The sequence below is a fragment of the Crinia signifera genome, chromosome 4 (assembly GCF_055691185.1).
Source record: "Crinia signifera chromosome 4, ASM5569118v1, whole genome shotgun sequence".
Taxonomy (NCBI): domain Eukaryota; kingdom Metazoa; phylum Chordata; class Amphibia; order Anura; family Myobatrachidae; genus Crinia; species Crinia signifera.
Window position 1 is genome coordinate 143513768 of NC_139220.1, and position 22993 is coordinate 143536760.

At 44.4% G+C, this 22993-nt stretch overlaps 1 protein-coding gene across 1 annotated transcript in view; it reads right to left on the bottom strand.

Moving 5' to 3' along the window:
• Positions 1–22298, bottom strand: part of ANO6 (anoctamin 6) — a 115403-nt gene extending 93105 nt beyond the window's left edge. The window contains exons 1-3 of the mRNA XM_083182656.1: positions 21985–22298; positions 2768–2850; positions 1620–1757 (exon numbers count right to left, since the gene is read on the bottom strand). Coding sequence (XP_083038782.1) covers positions 1620–1757; positions 2768–2850; positions 21985–22051 — 288 coding nt within the window. The 5' untranslated portion in view covers positions 22052–22298. The remainder of the gene's footprint in view (positions 1–1619; positions 1758–2767; positions 2851–21984) is intronic.
• Positions 22299–22993: the final 695 nt, after the last annotated feature.

Genomic DNA, 22993 nt, shown 5'->3' on the forward strand with positions numbered 1-22993 from the left:
CCAAGATTCTCCCAGAGATTAGAAGAAAAAAAAAAAAGAAGTAGGCAAGTATGTATTGCAGTATATACTACTATTATTGCGGTTATGATTTGAGCTGCTAGCTGGGAAGGAGGCAAGAAACTTTGCGTTTGCCAGTGCAAAAGGATACACAATAAAGAAAAACTCTGGAAACAGCAATGATCCACAGGGACAATAAATACCCATTAAATAGAACAAATCCAATATGGAATGAATATTTGGTACTCTTTACCTAGAAGGGCGCCCGTCGTGGTGATCGCGGGTACATTTATGTCTGGCCGCGACGCGACCGACGCGATGCCCGCGATTTCCCATTGAAACCCATGTTAAACATGGAAATCGCGTCGGTCGCGTCGCGGCCGGCCATAAATGTACCCGCGATGCGATGCACCCGATTTCCCATAGGAATCAATGTTAAATGGCCCGACCGACTCGATTTTACTGTTAAATGCCTCAATGGACCGGATGTGGCCATAGGAATCAATGTTAAATGGGCTACAGAGCCCAAATAGGCACAATTAACCCTTAAATGTCCCCCCAAATTTTTAACGCCACCCCACGATCCACGCCAACCCGAAGCGTGGCGAGCGCAGCGAGCCCGCGAGGGGCGGCGGTACGCGTCCTCCGACCTTTTCATGCCCTACTATCCACGTCGGCGTGGAGTTGAGAATAGAATAGTGTGGCGAGCGCAGCGAGCCACCGAGCCCGAAGCGTGGCGAGCGCAGCGAGCCCCGCGAGGGGATGCGGATACCTTCACAGGTAAACGCGTCCCCTCGCGGGCTTCACAGGTGTCCGTGGCCACGCGGACACCTGTGAAGCCCGCGAAGGGACGCGTTTACCTGTGAAGGTATCCGCGTCCGCTCGCCACACTATTCTATTCTCAACTCCACGCCGACGTGGATAGTAGGGCATGAAAAGGTCGGAGGACGCGTACCGCTGCGCTCGCCACGCTTCGGGTTGGCGTGGATCGTGGGGTGGCGTTAAAAATTTGGGGGGACATTTAAGGGTTAATTGTGCCTATTTGGGCTCTGTAGCCCATTTAACATTGATTCCTATGGCCAAATCGCGGGCATTGAGGCATTTTACATGAAAATCGCGGTCAATCAGCCTTTTTAACATTGTTCCCTATGGGAAAATCGCGGTCATCGCGGGCAGCAGATTTTTATGTACCCGCGATTTACCCGCGATGCCCGCGATTTTACCCCCGTGATTCCAATCGCTGGCGCCCTTCTAGGTAAAGAGTACCGAATATTTTACATTATCCTGAGAAGTGATTAATGTATAATATTTGTTTTTACTACTAAATCTCCAAGATCAGTATACACTGCACAGCATATGAAATATGCCAAATATTATTAGGAAAAACCATCTTAATCTATAGCAAGCATTATTTCAAAACTTTGTGGTTTTCTGTAAGTGTTGATACCACAAAGCACACACATCAACAAAGTGGAGTTATCTGCAGAGGTCTAAAAGGATCCAACTTCCCTTTAAAACTTAGGGCTTAAATCTGTTTAAAAAAAAAAAAAAAACTATTCTTTGAATTGTCAAACAGATTGCATAGGTTGCTATAAAGTAAAAATAAACTATACTTATCATACCTGTTGCTTAAGATAGAAGAATTTCTTTGTATTCTTGCTTTGCTCCTTCAGGGTCTCATCTTCATAGACTAATATGTAATCTATTCGCCTCTGATCATCATTAAAGTATAAAGATTCAGAGTTTTGATTAAATTCTACCTGGGATAGTTAAAAGAGAGAAAAACTAATTGTGATAGAATGAAGGGTACACAAGTAACATATTTAAACTAAAAGTTTCCATTGAGTAAGTAGGGCTGTAAATCCGCACTAATTTCCACAGGAGTTACATCCTGATTGTATAAAACAGCCAGAAAAGTGACCAAAAACAGGAAACGTATGAAGGGCTGCCAAAGTGATCACTCCCTGACATTTGCAGGCTAAAAGCAAGTTTTCAGTACAGTAAAAAGTCAACCATAGTAAAGCAATACATATAACATTGGAAATTCTGAAATGATTGATAAAGTCTGACTTATTGAACACGGATAGCCATTTGTTTAACAAATACACATGGAAATATATTTTTTTCCATGAGAAAAATAACCTGTTTTCGCACGAAAACACATAAGATGCAAAACAAACTGAAGAGCTCTGACTACACTAACAGAGACGGAGAAAGTTGCTTATTTTGTAATTAAATTTGAGGTCTTGGCATTGGGTTTAAAATTTACATCAATACTAAGCAGATATTGATTTTACCATATGCTTGGAGAGAGGAGGATTTGGTCATGGATATAACTCTAATGGGGTGTACACATGCTTCCATTTTGACATTTCCAATTTGATTTTGCTTCTAGAAGTAAAATCGAATCAAAAGGTTTTTAGATGCTTTCGATCCACAATCGATGATGTGTGCTCCTGTTTTGTCTATATCGAATAGAAAAATAGACTGTGCAGACAAGACTATATCAAATACAATCTAGTAGTAAATAGAATGTGTACACTGTGCCTACACTGTGAAATCGAAATTGAATCGAATGCAAAAGTACAGATCTAATGCCATGTCTAATGGAAAAATTGAATTGAACACCGAATCTAAAGCAAATCGAAGCGTGTGTACACACCTTAACACCAGTTACTCTCACTCTTATGGTAGTTTGATTTACTATTAATTTAGTATCATCTGATAGGTCTGCAGCTCTCAATAAAATGCATACTGTAGATTTACTTACCATTTCTGCAGTGTGTAGTCTTGGTGCATTTTCTTGCACAGTTCCATATGTTGGATATATGGTTTGCTCCATTTCATCAGAAACTACAATGTAAAAGAAGAATCATTTAAGGACTTTCTTTTCAAGATAGATTGAGGTTTGTATAGCCAGTATACTCTTCATTTGGGAGAATGGCTCATGGCCGTGTCATTGTCCAGTACTACACCTCCACCCCATTGCAAACATGGAATATTAGCAGTAGATCGCTAAATAGGTAAGAAGCTGCAAAAAGAGACAAGGACCAATCTCACTGGAATTTTTTTTAAATCAACAGCAAGGCCCCTCAATATTTTATATGTCTTTCAAATATAATATTGTCTAGAGGGTGTGCCGACATTGGATATATGACAGAATGGGGGAGGACTCCCCCATTCTGCCGGGTAAGAAGCTGCTACACCTCCATATCAGCAGCTGACTCTCAGCAGTATGAGAGATTGTGTTTGGTACAATCGCACAAGACTGTGGGGGAGATTCTCTAAAAATCGCGGCTCAGCTCCGTCCCCCCTTCGCCGTCCATCGCATACATAATTATCGCATATTTTCTAACATATGCGATAATTATGGCAAAGGACAGCTCTTGCGTTAAGAGCTGTCCTTTGCGGTGAGTCAGCGGGTCCCATGGGGTCCCAGCGGCTCCCTCCCTTACCCGGCGCTGCTGCTGCGCTAGGCTCTCCTCCTCCCTGCACCCGGAAGAGGATCATAGTGCAGGAAGGAGGAGGTCACAGGTACGGGCAGCACAGCTCTGTTCTGCCAAAACACAGGTGAGGGGGGGTAGAAGCCGAAAGGCATATAGCGTTAACCCGGCGGGGGATGCTTAGAGCATCCCAAAAAGCGATAAAAAACCCAGATGACGGGGTTTTTACTACATTTTTTTGCTTAGAGAATCTCCCCCTGTGTAGGATTATTAGTTACAAATAATGTAGAGGCCCCCTATTAGTTCTTTATCGAGACCAAACAGGCGAGAGTAGATTCGGGGGTGTACTACCACAGACAAATTGCAAGTCATATTACACAACGAAGAAGAAAAAAAGATTTTTCGTGGTGTGGTGCACCAAGTAAATAATCAAACATAAAATATAACTTTTTTAATATTTTGCTTGCTTTAAATATACTAATAAGAGAAACATAAATTGACAAACAAGTGGAATTAGTGCGTGTTTTAAAACTGCCCGTGCGGGCGGGCCTTGTGTGTTTAGTACTTTATTAATTATTATGCAGCACTTATTCAGCTTTTTCCCTCTGAGGAAGCGAACAGCTAATAAATGGTATTTTTTTTACATCATACATAAGATATGTCTTTTTCAGGGGGGGGGGGGGGGGAGATAGGGATATTGAGAGGGAGAGAGGGAGAGACTGGTACATTATATATATATATATATATTTATATTTTCATTTTCTTTTTTTTTCCATTCACTGAGAATGACTGCAGGCAGCACTCGGTGGGCTTGTAGTGAAACAGATGGTGAGGTTTATTTAGTCATATCGACATTTCAAGACATATATATGTCTTTTCTTCAGGATAACAAACACACACACACACGTATATGATATAAAGTAGAATATAATATATATATCTATCTATCTATCATTCAGGTCATAGCTATGTATATTGTAGCCATTTTGAGTGATAGTGTTAGGACCTGCAGAAAAGTGGGGTCCCGTGAAGGGGGCTGCAGGCTTAAATGCATTGATCAAATTATGAACTAAATCTCCACTATTCATTAATATCAGTTAATTTAGTGTGTGTGTAGAGCCCCTAGAATGTCTGTTTAAACAATGTGGTCACAAGCCATAGGGCAGCCCAAAACTAGGAAAGGTGAGTGCCGATGTTTAGTGTATATTGTTTATTAGATACATTTTTTTTAATTAGTCTTATTGTGGTCACATGCTCTCATGCAGCCTGTTTTAACATATATTTCATAGCTTATGTTAACCACTTCCCTAGATGATTCGTGACAGGTGTGTTGGTAACTGCTCACCTTAAAAAGCACAGTCTGTTATGAGCTTTAGACCAGATAGCATGCCTGTCTATCTGGGTTTCGATTAGAGCTGTTCCGGGAGCGCAAGGTAAAAAGCCTTGCATTGTACCATGTGTACACACCATAAGGAGGGATTGGTATGAAAACCCGGCGGTCAAAATCCCGACCGCCAAAATCCCGACAAGGGGGGGGGGGGGGTAGGGAACATGGATCGTGGACACCTATAGAGGGACAAAGTGCTGGGATTTTGAGTAAAGTGAATCGTATAGTTACAAGGACAAATATTTGTATTTTAAAAGTGTAATATGCTGCAGTGATTAGTAAGAAACATGTGCAGCATCTGTTGCTCTGCAGCAGTCTTCTAGCTGACATTTATAAGCCGTAAAAATTGAACCCAACACTGTTCTGGATACCTCCTATGATATAATTACCACTCAAATCAGTCTAAAATGTTTCCATTACACTTATTTTAGAAAAGGAAAGTAGTATGAATGAAGAACATTTACTCCCTTAATATTCATAACACTGGAAAGAGAGGCACTGCAAGTTATACATACACTAATACAACATGTTCTACAAATTAAAGATAAACAATTTTACTTGTGGGAAATGGCCCCTATGATGCAGAGTTTCACTCCTCTGTCAAGTTAGAGAATAATGAGCCATACTACCGGTAAATGTATGAGGGGCGCAGGGCCGGTGTAAGGCTTCTCAGCACCCTAGGCAAAACTTCAACCCACTGCCGCCCCCGCCCCCCCCCCCCAATACTGCCACCAATAACCATTTTCCAACCCTTTAATGCAATGTTGCCTAACATTCTAGAATGGCAGGGAGCCTCCCAAAAACTGAGTGGTCCACCCGGCCCCCCAGGAAGGTGGGCAAGACCCCCTGATTTCCCTGGAGGCCACCAGAACCCTCCCCTTTGCCACTCATGACATAGTACAGGAAGGGAGGGCAGCAACGTAAGGAAGTATGCCTCAGGAGAAAGTATGGAGGTGAGGTCTTAGAAGTTCCACAGCCGTCACCTGCATTAATTACAACAAGGATCGTTACAGACATCATTGATTTTTTGATAGGCAGACTTGGTGGCGCCCCCTAGAACCTGGCGCCCTAGGCAGCTGCATAAAGCTGCCTAGTGGTAGAGCTGGCCCTGGAAGGGCGACATCGAAGAGGAAAAAGTATACGATTGATGAAACCCCCCCACATTGGCACAATTTTGTATGCAGTCCTTATGAGAGTCTGAGCTGAGTAAAAAGTGCGCTTACTTGCATATGTACACATATAAAATGGCATATTCAATGCCCTGACTTAAAGCAGTGCTGATAGCTCATCGGCAGTATTCAACTACACCCCCCATCCCCCTTCACTCGCCGTTTCCACCTCGCTGGTTAAAACAGCGAGGCTCGCCACAAAATTCAGTGGCCTCGCTGCATTTGCGGTGAACCTCCCCGTTTAAAGGAAACCGTCCTCTGACGGCGAGGATTTTCCCGGAACATTGACTAACGCGAGTGAGGGGTTTCTGCAGGAGTATAGATTGTTTTTGTCGATCCACCCTGAAAACAAGCCATCCTCGCCCCATAAACTCCCTCACAGGCGGAATTGAATACCGCCCATACAGTGCATCCTGAAAGTAAAGATTGAGTAATTCCAACCCCCCCCCCCTACAGACAATACTCCATAATGACAACATGAAAACAATGTTCTGGGAGATTTTTGCTAATTTATTAAAAAATAAGAAATCACAATCTATTCCATTTTGGAATAAGGCTGTAACATAACAAAATGTGGAAAAAGTGAAGCGCTGGGTATATTATCTGGATACACTGTAAGTGTTCCTTTTTTTTTGGGGGGGGGGGGGGGGGAGGAGAGTGGTTACATTTATCATACTTAATATACCACTAACAGTAGTCTGTGCTCCAACAGGTCTCATACGATCCAGTGGGAATGGATGTTTATGCTAAACATCCATTCACAATGTGGTGGGAATGTTCGCAAGGGGCTAGTGGGGTGGGAATTCGCTCATCTGGTGAGCGGGCGGTGTTAGATGGCTCGCTAAGCAGCTAATTTACATTACTTAGCAAGTCAACCTGAATCAGGCCTTATATTATTTCAAATCACCGAATTCCACTCAAAACTAAATTTTTAGCCTTTAAAATCAGCTTTGGTACTTGTTTCCTAGCACGGCCACAACGATCATGATCGTGGGCATCGTGAGGAAAAAATCGGGGGCATCGCGGCCATCGCAAGCACTAAAAAAATCGGGTGCGATGGCCGCGACGCGATGGCCGCGATTTCTCCATAGGGAACAATGTTAAATGCCTCAATTTAGCCGCGATGCCCCCGATTTCCCATAGGAAACAATGTTAAATGGGTCAATTTACCCAAATCATCATAGGGAACAATGTTAAATGGCCCATAAACCCCCCCAAAACACCACTGAACAGTGAAATTTCCCCCCAAAAGTATTTTACGCCACCCCACGATCAACGCGAACCCGAAGCGTGGCGAGCGCAGCGAGCCGGCGAGGGGCGGCGGTACGCGTCCTCCGACCTTTTCATACCCCTACTATCCACGTCGGCGTGGAGTGAGAATAGAATAGTGTGTCGAGCGCAGCGAGCCACCGAGCCCGAAGCGTGGCAAACGGACGCGGATACCTGTGAAGGCCGCAAAGGGACGCGTTTACCTGTGAAGGTATCCGCGTCCGCTCGCCACGCTTCGGGCTCGGTGGCTCGCTGCGCTCGCCACACTATTCTATTCTCAACTCCACGCCGACGTGGATAGTGGGGGTATGAAAAGGTCAGAGGACGCGTACCGCTGCGCTCGCCACGCTTCGGGTTCGCGTTGATCGTGGGGTGGCGTAAAGTACTTTTGGGGGGACATTTCACTGTTCTGGGGTGTTTTTGGGGCTTTATGGCCCATTTACCATTGTTCCCTATGATGATTTGGTGAAATTGAGGTATTTAACAATGTTCCCTATGACAAATCGGGGGCATCGTGGGTACATTGAGCCATTTAACATTGTTTCCTATGGGGAAATCGTGGGCATCGCGTCTGGACCATTTAAGCCTTTTTTAGCCGCATACGACGCGACCGACGCGATTTTGACTATTTTCAATGCATTTCAATGGGAAAATCGGGGGCATCGCGTCGGTCGCGTCGTATACCACTAAAAATGACACCCGATGCCCGCGATTGTGGCCGTGCTAGGAAACAAGTACCTCAGCTTTTGTAAAAAAAAGAAAGTTGTAGAACTACAAACTCTACACACATTCTGTGGGGCCTTGAAGCAACTTGTCATGTTGACTATTAGCCACTAAAGCCTTTCTGTCTCTTACACATTGCTGTTTTTTTTTTTGGGGGGGGGGGATGCCTCTCAATAAATTTGCATTATGAAAGTGAAATAAAAATAGAAAGATACATACATAATGGTTATTTCAGCTTCAGCTCCCCGTTCTGTGTTATAGCAAGGGAAGCATATATCAAGTACTCTGGTTTCTTGCACCTAAACTAAATAGTTCTTTCCAGATGCATACGGGCAGCACGGATGGTGTAATGGTTAGCATTACTGCCTCACAGCGCTGAGGTCATGGGTTCCATTCCCATCATGGTCCTAACTGTGCGGAGATTGTATATTCTCCCCATGTTTGCGTGGGTTTACTTTGGGTACTCCGGTTTCCTCCCACAATCCAAAAATATACTGGTAGGTCAATTGGCTTCCAACAAAAATTAACCCTAGAATGTCTGTGTGTGCGTGTACATGTGGTAGGGAACATAGAATGTAAGCTGCAATGGAGCAGGGACTGATGTGATGTTCAACTATATTCTGTAAAGCGCTGCGGAATATGTGTGCGCTCTATAAGAAACGGTCAATAAATAAATAATACATTTCAATTGTATAGTCCCAGTGGAAATGCTAAGCGCAAACTAGACATCTAAGCAGCACACGAGGTATGTAGCGTTATAGTCCCCAGACCAAATGGCATGTCACAAGCCAGAGTCATATTGTTTACGTATAATTATTATATCATGAAAATACATGGGAAAGTTGCAAAAAAACAAATCTAAAAGCTGCATTTAGGAAACATTACTTTCTGCCTGTACAATTTATTTTTGTGGGTTACTAACAAGATGTATTACATTGTAACATGCCCATTTCATGAAATGACAATATACATAAATTAAGCAAAATGTTTGTCCCCAGTAGGTTTTTAGCTAGAAAATGTTAAAACCCATGCAGTTCCTGTTACCTGCCAACCCCGGCTCTCCCCCTGTTAAAGTGCAGCTCCTGGAAGGCCCCCCCCCCCATATCTCCGCTAGCTTCCCTGCTGCTGCTGCCCCTCTGCCTTATCCGCCTGTCACATTAAGCAGTGACGTCGGTGGCAGGCTGGGGGATGTTCGCGGCGGCTTGGGAGGACTCGGGTGCCTGAGCGCTCCCAAGTCCCCCCGAACATACTCGAGCCTGCCGCCGACGTCACTGCTGTTGTAAAATGAGTGGCAGCTGGTGGCCGGGTCAGGGGAGCAAAGGTGATTGGGGGGGGGGGGGGGGGGGAGACCAGGGGTGTGTGTGTGTGTGTGAGTGACGGAGGGGGGGGGGGGGGCTCTAGAGGGAAGGCAACTATGGCTTCAAAACTACTGCTCAACACAATAAAGTTTGGGGATTGCGAATGTACACTTACCTGTACCTATTCCCTGATGAGAATCAACATATATTTTGGCTTTTTATTTGGTTATGTACCTGTAAACAGTAGTAATTAGTGTGCCCTTATTGTATAGTATACATTCTGCATCTGTCAATTGTATGACTCCTTTAATGTTACCTTTGCATTATAGTGATGGAACACTACACCCAAATGGGATGCGATTTGGAAGCTCAGAAATATACAATATAGGACCTACAGTATACAAATTTCCAGGCATACCACCCAAGGGGTCCAAATAGACCACGCCCCTTTTTTGGCACGCGCATGTTGTTGGCTCTTTAGCTTCACTACAGATATTTTTCAACTCTTTACCTCTGACCGGTTGGCCACCCCTGCAGTAGTGTATTGACGCTAGTAATAAATGTCCATAATGGTTGTCAATGTGAATAATGTAGTTTTTCCAATATTCAGAGTACAAAGCAGAGGTCTTATCTGGTGTTTAAAAAAAAAAAAAAAAAAGTCTTAAATATTAACTGGCACAAGCCAACAGATTCTTCAACAGTTTTTCACGATCAAGAAGAGGTACCCAACGCATTTTGTCCTTTAAAGGACTGCATCGGGGTATCAGATTTGATGTTAGCTTTATTGTAAGATGCCGTATTTAACCATATTGTAGGGAAATGTCAAATAAATGTAATCCCTTTTCCCATATGGGCAGGCAAAGTTCATAGAGGTAATGAGAGTAAAAAAAAAAAATATATGAAAAAAGGCCTTTCAAATTAACCTCATAAACTATATCCTGTTCTCTCAGAGGGGGAGATTCTCTAAACTAAAAATGCGGTATAAAACCCTGTTATCTGGGTTTTTACAGCATTTTGGGATGCTCTAAACATCCCCCGCCGGGTTACCGCGACGGGGGGCATTACCAGAAAAATCTGGCGATGCCCCATAGAAGCCTATGGGCTTCTACCGCGACCCACCACCGCCCCGCATCACCCGCCGCCCTCATCTGTGTTTTGGCAGCACAGAGCTGTGCTGCCTGGACCTGTGACCTCCTCCTCCCTGCACTATGATCCTCTTCCAGGTGCAGGCAGGAGGAGAGCCTGGCGCAGCAGCAGCGCCGGGTAAGGGAAGGAGCCGCTGGGACCCCATGGTACCCGCCGACTCACCGCAAAGGACAGCTCTTAATGGAAGAGCTGTCCTTTGCCATAATTATCGCATATGTTAGAGCATATGTGATAATTATGTATGCAATGGGCGGCAAAGGGGGACGGAGCTGGGGTGCGGATGTTAGAACATCCTGCCCAGAGTCTGAAGCAGGGACTTTCTGGTGTGAAAGGGGTCAACTCAGGAATGATGGCCCAGGCATGATCCCTGGGCCATATTCCCAGGTGGGTCCCTGAATTTTCTGGTGTGAAAGGGTATAACTTAAAACACCAAAATCGCCTAGAGAGTGTATGGGCTTATAATGCTTCGGGTTGGCATTGATCGCGGCGTGGCGTTAACAATGGGGGGGCCATTTCACATAATTAACTATCAGGGTGCTTATACAATGAAAAATGGGGTCTGGGGGGCATTTAACATTGGACCCAATGTAAAAATCGGGTCTCAGGGACAAGTCGGACCAATTTGCCCTTGAGAGCCCCCGGCAGGTTCACTTATGATTTAGCACTTGATGTGACAAACTTACATGCAATAAATCGCATGTGATTTATTGCATGTAAATCCCCGGGGAGCTGGCAGGGGCAGGCAGCGTGGTCTGTGCGGGGCGGGCAGGAGGTCCCTGCAGCAGATGGGCAGTCAGCGGCAGTATTGGTGGCGTGGGAAGTGGCTGCTGAATGTAAAACCATATTTTGAAAAGACTGGCCCGCTGTTTATTGGCTGAGAGAATTCTCTCAGCCAATCAGATGGGAGGCCATTGATTGAGAGAATTTTCTCAGCCAATAAACAGTCGGCCAGACTTTTCAAAATATAGTTGCACGTTCAGCAGCCGCTTCCCGCCTATAGCGCTACTAGTTCCCATCCACTGCAGGGACCCCACCGCTGACTGCCCATCAGCCGCAGGGACCCCGCTGACTGCCCAGCACTGCCTTCCCAGCCGCACCAACCCACTGCCCGCCCCACGAACCCCGCTGCTGCACACACCTGGGATCGGATCCAATACATTGCGGGTGCTAAAAAGCACCGCGATGTGCCAGTGATGGGTCCGATCCGATAAATTGAATAAGCAGCCCGTCTGACCACCCCACTCCAATCCAATTGCACGGGACCGTGCATCGAGTCAGAGGGGATGTCAAACATCCGATTTGGCCTGATTTCTCAGCCCGATCTGTCGGAATCGGCAAAAAAATCGCACTAGTTTCTGGGCACCTATGCAATGTAGAGGAGAATTTAAAAGCTATCACTCAATATCGTTGAGCATTCCCATGCATAGTAAACGACCCCCGTCATTGTCATTGCAGGTCAACATTATCTGTGGCCAATGACCTGCATGTTTAACGTCTGTGAGTGATGTCACTGAAAGATATTGGTAACAGATTGTTCATTGTGTACGCACCATCTAGTTGACCAGCAGCAGCTCTGACACAGTTAACTATATCAGCAGTTCCTCTAGTGGTCTAGTGTGTAGGGGGCTTTAGAATAACCGATCACCATATTCAGCACCAGCAGCAGTAGGCCTGAGAGTGAACTTGTGTGACTGATGCCTTGGCTCTGAGTACCTGGAGGGATATACATGGCTGACAGTGTACTAATGGCACCACCAGTGTTAACAGTTTGGACCAGACTGTAGATTACACAGTACATTTATTCAATGTAACCAGGTTTAGCAAAGAAGATCAGCCCTTTATTTGACTTCTAGGTGTTAACAGTTACTTTGATATTACTAATGCAAACCTTGTATTGGTGATGAAATGTCTAACAAATAAGCAGGTGGAGTTCAAATATAGTTGATTGAAGCACTGTAAGCTATGCAGTAAGTATTAGTAGAGAAATTAGCAGTTAAATCAGACAGTAAGAATGTCCTCTTATACAGCCACCGTACCACACTGCACAACATGTCACACACTGGAATACTGCATACTTGCTGGCTACCCTCTCCGGGAGAAGGCAGCCAGCTCAGTGAGGCAGGGCCACTGCTGGGTGCAGAAAGGGGGTGTGGCGGGGGCAGAGCAACAGAAGGGAGAGTGCCTTGTGGGCGTGTCCAAAGCGGCTGCATCATTTAGCCAGGCCCCCGCCATGTAATGCCAGTATTTCAGGCATTACACTGTGGTGGGCAGCACTGAAATGACACGATTCGCATAATTTCACCCACAGGCCCCCACTGAGGGGGCGGGTCGTGGGAGTCAGACAGCTCGCCGGGAGGGTTGCCCCCCTTTCTGGGAGGGGGACCAGTTTTCCTGGAATAGTGGACTAAAAAGGTCAAATTTCTATACAGATCTCTGAAATCCCAGAGTCCCAGCATGACCATTAATGCCCCGCATGCTGGGTTTTGTGGTTCTCCAAGTCCCAGTATGCGGGAATGGCTTGCTGAGTCTCATAGTTCCATCTGTTTTTTTTTTTTTTTTTTTTTTACACAATTGCCATCAGCCTGGTGCCTACCGCCTGGGGCACCGGGGACAGCCCCAGGCAGGGTCAATCCTGGAGGGGGGGGGGTCCCCACTCTCCCAGGTTCACTGCCTGCGCTGACCAGTCAGGGGGGTAAAAGCTTTAGCCAGGGGAAGCAATATAAATAGTTTTCCCCGGCTGTGGCATTACCCTGCTGGCTGGTTGACCCCCATATTTTTGGAACCAGGACCGGCTTTTGAGCCTGGGCAGTACGGATGTTGTAATGGTTAGCATTACTGCCTCACAGCACTGAGGTCACAGGTTTGATTCCCACCATGACCCTAACTGTGCGGAGTTTATATATTCTACCCGTACTTGAGTGGGTTTCCTCCCACAATCCAAAAATATACTGGTAGGCTAATTGGCTCCCAACACATTAACCCTAGAAGGTCTGTGTGTGCGTGTACATGTGGTACGGAATATAGATTGTATAGCGCCACTGGGGCAGGGACTGATGTGAATGTTTAAATATTCTCTGTAAAGCGCTGCGGAATATGTATGCGCTATAGAAGAAACAGTTTATAAATAAATAAATAAGGCTGGTTAGCAAATTATGAAGCACCATACATGATTCCTACTCCTGATTAGAAATACGAATACATCTGTCAAAAGAATTCAAATGGGTGTATTTCGGGCATAGTAAATGCCAAAAATACGTGTAGCCTGTAGGCAGTCATATTTCCATACAGCTGCCTACGAATATGCCTATTTCAGTCATATTCGCCTTAGTAAATTTCCCTTGTTGTGTCTTTAGCACTTATTTTTGGATGATTAACCCCTTCCCGACATTTGACGTACATGTATGTCATGGTCGGGAAGTACTTCCCGACATTTGACGTACATGTACGTCATGGCTTCTAACTGTCACTGCGTCTATAGACGCGGTGACAGTTAGGAGATGTCTGCTGTCCCTGACAGCAGACATCCCCCCTCGCCGCCCAGGGGGGGTGCCCCCCCCGGTCGGCGATCGCTGTGATTGGCTGTTCAAATCTGAACAGCCATTCACAGCGTTTCCTGTGTTACCGGCGGCTAAGCCGCTCGGTAACACAGGGATCGGTGGTGATCGGTGCTGTTAAGTACAGCACCGATCACCACCGATGAGCAGCACCCCCCTCCCACCCACCCGGCAGCTCCCCCAGCTCCCCCGGCAGCAGCAGCAGTAGGCAGCCTCAGCGCACGCAGCGCTTCCCCCCTCCCACCCCCCCCGCAAGCCGCAGCAGCAGCAGCATGAAATGGGTTAAAAAAAAAAAAAAAAGTACTGAAATATATATATATATATATATATATATATATATATGTGTGTGTATATATATATATATATATATATATATATATATATATATATATATATATATATATACACACATATATGTATATATATATATATATATATATATATATATATATATATATATATATATATATATATATATACACATACATACATACATACATACACACACACACACACACACACACACACACACACATATATATATATATATAGAAAGATATTCCCGACATATGACGTATATATACACGTCATGGTTGGGAGGTACTTCCCGACCGAAGACGTATATATACGTCATGGTTTTAAACTGTCACCGCGTCTATAGACGCGGTGACAGTTTGGAGATGTCTGCTGTCCCTGACAGCAGACATCCCCCCTCGCGGCGATCGCTGCGATTGGCTGTCAATTGCAGCGTTTTCTGTGTTACCGGCGGCTAAGCCGCTCGGTAACACAGTGATCGGTGGTGATCGGTGCTGTTAAGTACAGCACCGATCACCACCGATCGCCAGCCCCCCCCCCTCCCACCCGGCAGCCCCCCTCCCTCCCACCCACCCGGCTGCCGCAGCGCCAGCACCCCTCCCACCCCCCGCCAGCCGCAGCGCCAGCCCCCCTCCCAAAGCTGATGACCAAAATGGGGTCACTTGTGGGGGGGGGGTTCCACTGTATTGGTGCTTCGGGGGGTCTTGCTAATGCGACATAGCACCCACCATTCATTCCACCACCAAATATCACTCCTTCCCTTCTGAGTCCTGCCATGCACCCAAATGGTATTTTTTGGTCACATGTGAGGCATTGCCGTACTCGGGAGAAATTGGGGCACAGATTTTGTGGTGCTTTGTCTCCTTCATTCCTTGTGAAAATGAAAAATTTTGAGCCAGAACTGCATTTTTCTGTAAAAAATTACATTTTTTTACACAAAAATGCAGTTCTGGCTCAAAATGTTTCATTTTCACAAGGAATGAAGGAGACAAAGCACCCCAAAATCTGTGCCCCAATTTCTCCCGAGTACGGCAATGCCTCACATGTGACCAAAAAATACCAGTTGGGTGCATGGCAGGACTCAGAAGGGAAGGAGTGATATTTGGATTTTGCAGCACAGATTCTGGTTGAATGACCCCCGAAACACCCATACAGTGGAACCCCCCCACAAGTGACCCCATTTTGCAAACTACACCCTTCAGGGAATACATCAAGGGGTATAGTGTACATTTCAAACCCCCAGGGGTTTCACCAATTTTGATACAACTGAGCTGTGAAAATGAAAATTTTTTTTTTTTTCCATTTTCACTGCCCAGTTGTACCACAATTGGTGAAACCCCTGGGGGTTTGAAATGTACACTATACCCCTAGATGAATTCCCTGAGGGGTGTAGTTTGCAAAATGGGGTCACTTGTGGGGGGGGTTCCTAACTTTTAGCATCTTATGGTGCCTAGAAACCTACATGGTGCCTAAAAAATAATCTCATAAAAAGGAGGCTCCAAAATCAAGTAGGTGCTCCTTCTATTATGAAGCCTGTGGTTTGGTCACCGTGCACACTAGGGCCACATATAGGATATTTATGAAAACCAAAGAATTGGGGGAATCAATTTTTAGTCACATTTCTCTAGTAAAATCTGCTGTGTTCCTTAGAAAAATGTATTAAAATTGAAAATCTGCAAAAAAAAAGAAATTTTGAAATTTCACCTACACTTTGTTTTAATTCCTGTGAAACACCTAAAGGGTTAACAAACTTCCAAAATGCTGTTTTGAATACTGTGAGGGGTGCAGTTTTTGAAATGGCATCATTTATGGGGGTGTCTCACATACAAGTCCCTCAAAGTCACATCAGAACTGAACTGGTCCCTAAAAAAAATCAGTGTTTGAAATTTTCTTGAAAATTTGAGAATTTGCTATTCATATTGTAAGCCTCCTAGTGTCCAAAAAAATGAAAATGAGGTTGAAATAATGATGGCAACATAAAGTATACATATGGTCTATGTTAGTTATTAACTATTTTGAGTGGTAAGATTATTTGTCTCACAAGCAGAAAATTTAACATTTTGCAAATCACAAAATTTTCCATTTTTTTACGACATTTTGGTATTTTTCACAAAAAAAACACAGACTGTATCGACCAAAATTTACCACTAACTTGAAGTACAATGTGTCACGAGAAAACAATCTCAAAATCACTGGGATAAGTAAAAGCAAAAAAAAGTTATCCCCACTTAAGTGAGACATGTCAGATTTGAAAAAAAGGGCTCTGTCAGGAACGCAAAAACTGGCTCTGTCAGGAAGGGGTTAATAATATATGAATTGGTAGTAGCATCAAAAAGAGAACAAACTTTTGTAAACATCAACAAATAAGTGATTTCAAAAGAAATTAAAGCTTTTAATAATTGTTTAAATTAAAGTCCATTAGGTGGATTTTCCACACAACAATAATCAAAACACAATTGCCTTGATTACACATGAAGTTTATGAAAATGCACAATTATTCCAGTAATGTACAGTATGCATTTATAAACCATGCTTATAGTAGACATAGAAAGCAACTCTGTAATGTAGTGTATTATCCCACATCACTATAATTGTTATAGCAGTATCTTGTTCTGTAACACACAGCATAAAGCAACAGGTCTCCCAAGGGTTAAATTCTGGGCGAGGTCACTCATACTGTCTCATTCATTTCACAATTCATTTTTCCTGCCTGCCACACAAGTTGTTTTTTTTTTAAATAGCTTTTTAGGATAGTCAGTTGCACCATGCACAATTTAATCACTCAAATGATTATTCTCCTCTACAGAGTTCATTAGGACAAGGCACTAATACTCAGGAGGTTTAATGCGATAGAGGGCAGTAAATGCTTTTAAAATAGACCGTTAATATATTACAACATAAAATCACATTGTGTTTTCTCAAGAATGAATCCCAAACTTTAATCGGAGATTGAAATTCACCTGTTTTGTTATATTTTCTGTGCAATTAAACGAAAGACTCTTGTTTACATAATAATGAAACCCAGATGTTAGATGGAAGTAGAACTGAAAGCATTCAGCCAACATCTCTCAGCAAGGCAGGGTCTGACCTTTATGATGCTATTTTGCAAGCTCCGCCGTACTGATTTGATCTTGTTACAGGAAGTGCATGAAGCTCCATGATCTGAGCGCTACACCACTAATCATAGACATGCCTGAACAAATGGCGCACTGAATCACATATATTGTTCTTCAGCCCTTAACAAAAATAACTTCTAGAGCACAGTCCTAGGTTGCAGTATAACGGAACCATGACAAAGATCCCAGCTCTGCTTTTATTAAGGCGGAGCCCTACTGGCATTCCACACTGTTGAATAAGATTCAGTTAAAGATAGCTTCTGGCAAACATGGATTTAAATCAGATTACCGCTGCCATGAGCTATTCATTTATTACTCTAACTATAAACAAACCCCCAAATTAAAATGTACCAATATTTTTCAACAAAAAACGCGATCTTTAGAGAGTGTATTACAACAAAATCACAGACGTATAATAAGTGTCATAAAAAGCATTAAAAGGTTATTTTCGGGTTGCAAAGATCTTGCAATATGTCCTATTGATAAACAAACATGCATATCATCTACATGAAGATAAGTACAAAGAATTATGCTGGGTACACACTACATGATTGGACAGGATTGGGCAGATTCAGGATCGCTAATTGCAATCTGAATTCGGTCCCAGCCCTGATGGTCGGGTTGTGCATTTCAGAGCATGTGCAAATCTGGCAGCGTACAGCAATACTCATCGGGCCATTCGCTGCGTAGAGGGAGGGGCGGACACAGGACCAGAGCGGGGGGAGGGGGGCCCACAACTTTATGGACGCCCCCATCAAAATGCTGGGCGCTCCCCTGGAAATGCAGGCAGGCCAATGCCTGCTCGGGTGCGGGCTGCTAATTTTGTTACTACGTTCGGCAGGGGGGGGGGGGGGTTTATGTGCTTGCTAAGCAGCAAATGTCTGCTGCTCAGCCAGCGGCGTAACTATAGCACCGCAGCCCCAGCCACCGCGGGGGGGCGCGCTGTGCATGTGGGGGCGCCGGGGGCTGCGGTGCTATAGTTACACCCCCCCCCAATCCCCCACAGACTTACCTATCTCGCCGGTCCCGGCGGCTCCATTCTTCTGCTGAGGACCACCACAAAATGGCCGCCCCCATAGAGCACACAGTTCTCTGAAACTGTCTGCTGAATGGGGGCGGCCATTTTATTATTTTTTATTTATTTATTTATTAACAGTTTCTTATATAGCGCATACAAATTCCGCAGCGCTTTACAGAGCATAGTTATGAGCAAACACAAAACAAATTACATTACATTACAAGACAGTTTAGGACAAGTACATGGTTAATACGGATAGTTGCATCAGGGGACAGGACACTGAAGCAATTATCAGGGTGGCAGTGGTTTATATATTCTAAGAAAGGCACATGAGGAGAGAGGGCCCTGCCCATGAGAGCTTACATTCTAAAGGGGAGGGTTAGACAGACAGGGGTAACACAGAAGGGGGAGAGGTGAGCATAAACAGGTTAGGATGAGAGATGGTCAGGTTTTATGCAGGAGGGTCGGAAGAGGTCAGCTTAGTGTTTGATATTTTAAGTCTAAAATCCAAGTCATCCAAGAGTAGATAGCAGAGAGACAGTTGGAGATATGAGTTAGGATGGAAGGAGAGCGATCAGGAAATGAGGGGTAGATTTTAGTATTTTGTGGTGGTCCTCAGCAGAAGAACGGAGCCGCTGGGACCAGCGAGATAGGTAAGGCTGCGGGGGATTGGGGGGGGTTTGCATGGGCGGCGGGGGGGGTGCAGGTGCCCCCCCTAATGGCAGGGGGGGGGCGCCCAAAACGTAGCTACGCCACTGTGCTCAGCGAGCCAACCTGCATTATGCTCGATGTGTGTACCCTGCAGGAACTTTAGCAATGGGATCTGGCATCGGTAAATGCATACTCTCTTGCCGATGCTGGCAGCAAGGGAGCACTGTTGGGGGACCAAATGCAGCATGACATTGATAGCGCAGACTGTGTTGCAGATGACAAGGAATGTGGCTAGTGAACACAGGGAGTGTGCATCGCTAGCCAGGTAGTGAGTACACACTAGGATTATAAGATTTTTTTGTAACAAATGGTAATTATTAGCAAATTCAAATTAAAATATTGTCTGGTGTGTACCGAGCTTTAGAAACATAGAATGGCAGATAAGAACCACTTGGCCCATATAGTGTGCGGTTAATACATATACATGCACACACCATGGGTCATTTTTTGTTGGGAGCCAATTTACCTACCAGTATATTTTTGGATTGCGGGAGGAAACCTTCAGTAACTTGAGGAGAATATACAAACTCCACACAGTTATGGCCATTGTGGGAATGGAACAGACAACACATACACCTGTTAATAAGAAATGTATATTTTGCACCTGCTGTACAGCACAGGTACAAATACATGTCCTGGATCTGGCATAAAGCAAATGAAAATCCTGCAAATGCATAATTCAACATTCCAAGACAGGTATAGCTATGTTTGTGGGGGTAATATGCCATATTACAGCATTTTCTATTTTTTTTTTTTTACCAACTTTGCACTAGGCCCTGTGATTCAGTCTAGATTATACAGTACATTCTTAACTACAGTGAAAATTACATGATTTACAGATTTTAGGTCATTTGCCTATTAATCAATACCCCATCATTGTGAAGGCTATTGCAAGCAATAATGTTCACCTGCACCATTCCAAATTTTAAGACATTTTTTAAAATCTATTTCCAGCAAATTTGCAACTCCATGCTTCCTGTAGAAGTGTGCACATGCAGCCCGATGGGAGAAGTCACCCTAAATCCCCCGCCCAGGAACCTAATGGGTGGCAGGGTCACATAGATTACACCACGTACAGTCAATTTGCATACAACATATCATATGCAATCCCAGCGAAGCCTGCCTGGCGATGTGACTTCTCTTACCTGCATGCGATCTTTAGGCTCCGATACCATGCACACGGAACCGATTATCGCATCGGACCTGATGTCAATCACATGCAATTTGGATGTTTTTCATGTGATTTAAATTGTCACAATTACATGAAAAGTGTCCAAATTGCAAGTGCCTAGTGTATGAGCACCTTTACTTTATATGCAGTGGGAGCTCCTACTCTCTCTATGGCATATGATTACACCGGATAAGTAAACGCAGTCTAGCAGTACAGCAGGTCCAATACTTACTAGTAAAGAATAAGTATAGAAGTCAACATTTTATAATATAATCAATATATTAAGGGGCCTGTTCATCAATGTTTTAAACAAAAAAAAATCCTGCCAATTTAACAGGATACGGTCATTAGGCCGACAAGCATTGGGTCAACATGCAGAAAGGTCGAAATGGGTCTAGGTCAACAAGCCATTAGGTTGACACAAGCATAAGGTCGACAGTCAAAATGTCGACATGGGGTGTTTTCGCTGTTTTACTTCATAGGTGTTTTACTTCACAGGTATTACGCTGCGTTCGCCACGCTTCGGGCTCGCCACACTATATAAAATCAACTCCACGCCGAAGTGGATAGGGGGGGGTATGAAAAGGTCGGAGGACGCGTACCGCTGTGCTCGCCACACTTTGGGTTGCCGTTCATTGTGGGGTGGCGTTAACAATGGGGGTGGATTTGTCATGTAAAATACCCATAAGGGTAGGTATACAATGAAAAATCGGGTCCATTGGCCCATTTAACATTGTTCCCTATGTAAAATCGCGTCCATCATGCGATGGACGCGATTTTTTAATTGTCGGGGAAAAGGCGAAAAATAGCCCTAAAATCGCGTCGGTCGCGTCCATTGCATACCTTAAGTTAAGGTATGCGATCACCTACGACGGGCGCCGTGCTAGGAAACAAGTACCAAAATAGAAAATACAATATTGGGCTTATTACCAGAAGTGTTAGGGCACATCAAGTGCCTCTTTATTAAATCTATAGCTCTTCCAATAATCACCATTAGTTGTCAGGGTTTTCAGAACACAACCACAATGTCCCAATATACCGTACGGGCACACCGGTGTGCTTTGATTCTGCCATTAAGGCAGAAGATAATGGCTAGCGGATATCATATACTTGCTAAATAGCATTGAACATACCTTACTTAATGACTTAGAGGAAGGATGGGTTTGATACATAGCCCACTACATTTTCTACTGGGAAATTGACCGGAGTTACAAATGTGGCCATTCCCTTTCAAATCTGAGACTGTCTCTGGAAGTCAGTGACAGGCTGCACGTCAGAGGGTTTACTAAGTAAAAAAAAGTCAGAATACCAAAAGAACCCCATAACTTAATAATGGAGAAGTAGTTTCTGACTCAAATAAAAAAGTTTTAACAGCTACTAAAAATGTTTTCCTAACAACAACACTGACCTGTATCACCCTCACTATGCTGGCATCATTGCATATGAAGAAGTAAAAAAGAAAAAGAAAGAAGGAGCAAAACTGCTATATAGTAACTACTACTAACAGTTTTAGTTCCATTACTACACTTCAGTAGTTACTGTACACTTGAAGGATGTAATCTACCACCACCACCACTACGGTACTACTACTACCCCCTAATATCACTACTGTACTACGACCCCCAACCACTACATCAGCTACAAAACTGAGAAAGGAAGGTACACACCTATCATCTCCCCATCCTCTGACATCTCATCCAGCTCCAGCGCTGTTTCATCGCTGACAAAGGCCATGGCGTTGGCAGTAAGTTACAGGCTCTGTGTAGCGGCGGAGCAGGACCTGGCTGACAAGTTGTAGGGTGTTGTCCCTCTAGTTGCCGCCGGGCATGGCAGGCGCAGCTTTTCCCCGGACCTAGTAATCCACTTGAGTAGGCAGAGTAGCAGCAGCCCGGTCGGTCCGTACAGAGCCTAGCCCTAGTGCATTGTCATGGGCTAAGTAGCAGAGCAGTGCAGCGCCAAGGGGGGACTGATGTGGTATGGAGGAGGGAGGGGCTGTGTGTGCTGTGGGAGAGGATGATGATACACACACAGCTTGTACTACACACACATAGAGGCACACAATAACTTTGCTGCTGCATTCCTCAGGCTGCAGCTCCCCCCTTCCTGAAGACATGATCGGTATTACAAGTCTCCTCCAGGTTAAACAGGCAAATCCAAGTACGTGGCCCTGTATGTCCGGTCTAGCGGGGACGGGAGTGTTACAGGAATGGAAGGGGAGTAGGCGCTGCTGTTTCTAATTGTTTTAGTATTCTCCAGGTGTGCTTCTTCTAGAGTAACTTTTACCGTGCAATAATAATTATTATTACAGGTCCCTAGTATTTAATTGAACGTGAAATGGATAATTTTGAAAGCCGCAATTATGGTTATTTAATAACTAATACAAAGATGGGTGGTGAACACACAACAGCCAATAACAAATTAGCCTTTATATCCTAATAACTCAACTAAACCTGTCAGGAAACCTCCTCTCTCTCTCTTTATATTGTTACACTACAGTGTCCATTAACCTGACTCCCACAAACAAGTCGATTTGAATTTACTTATTTAAAATAAATAAGTGATATATAATTTACAGGTAATTATACAGATCTGTAGCTAGGGCTGTCACTAGTGGTGTGAGAGGCAAAACGGGACTATGTAAAAACCGGACCCGGACTAGACTCCGGACCGCTGGAC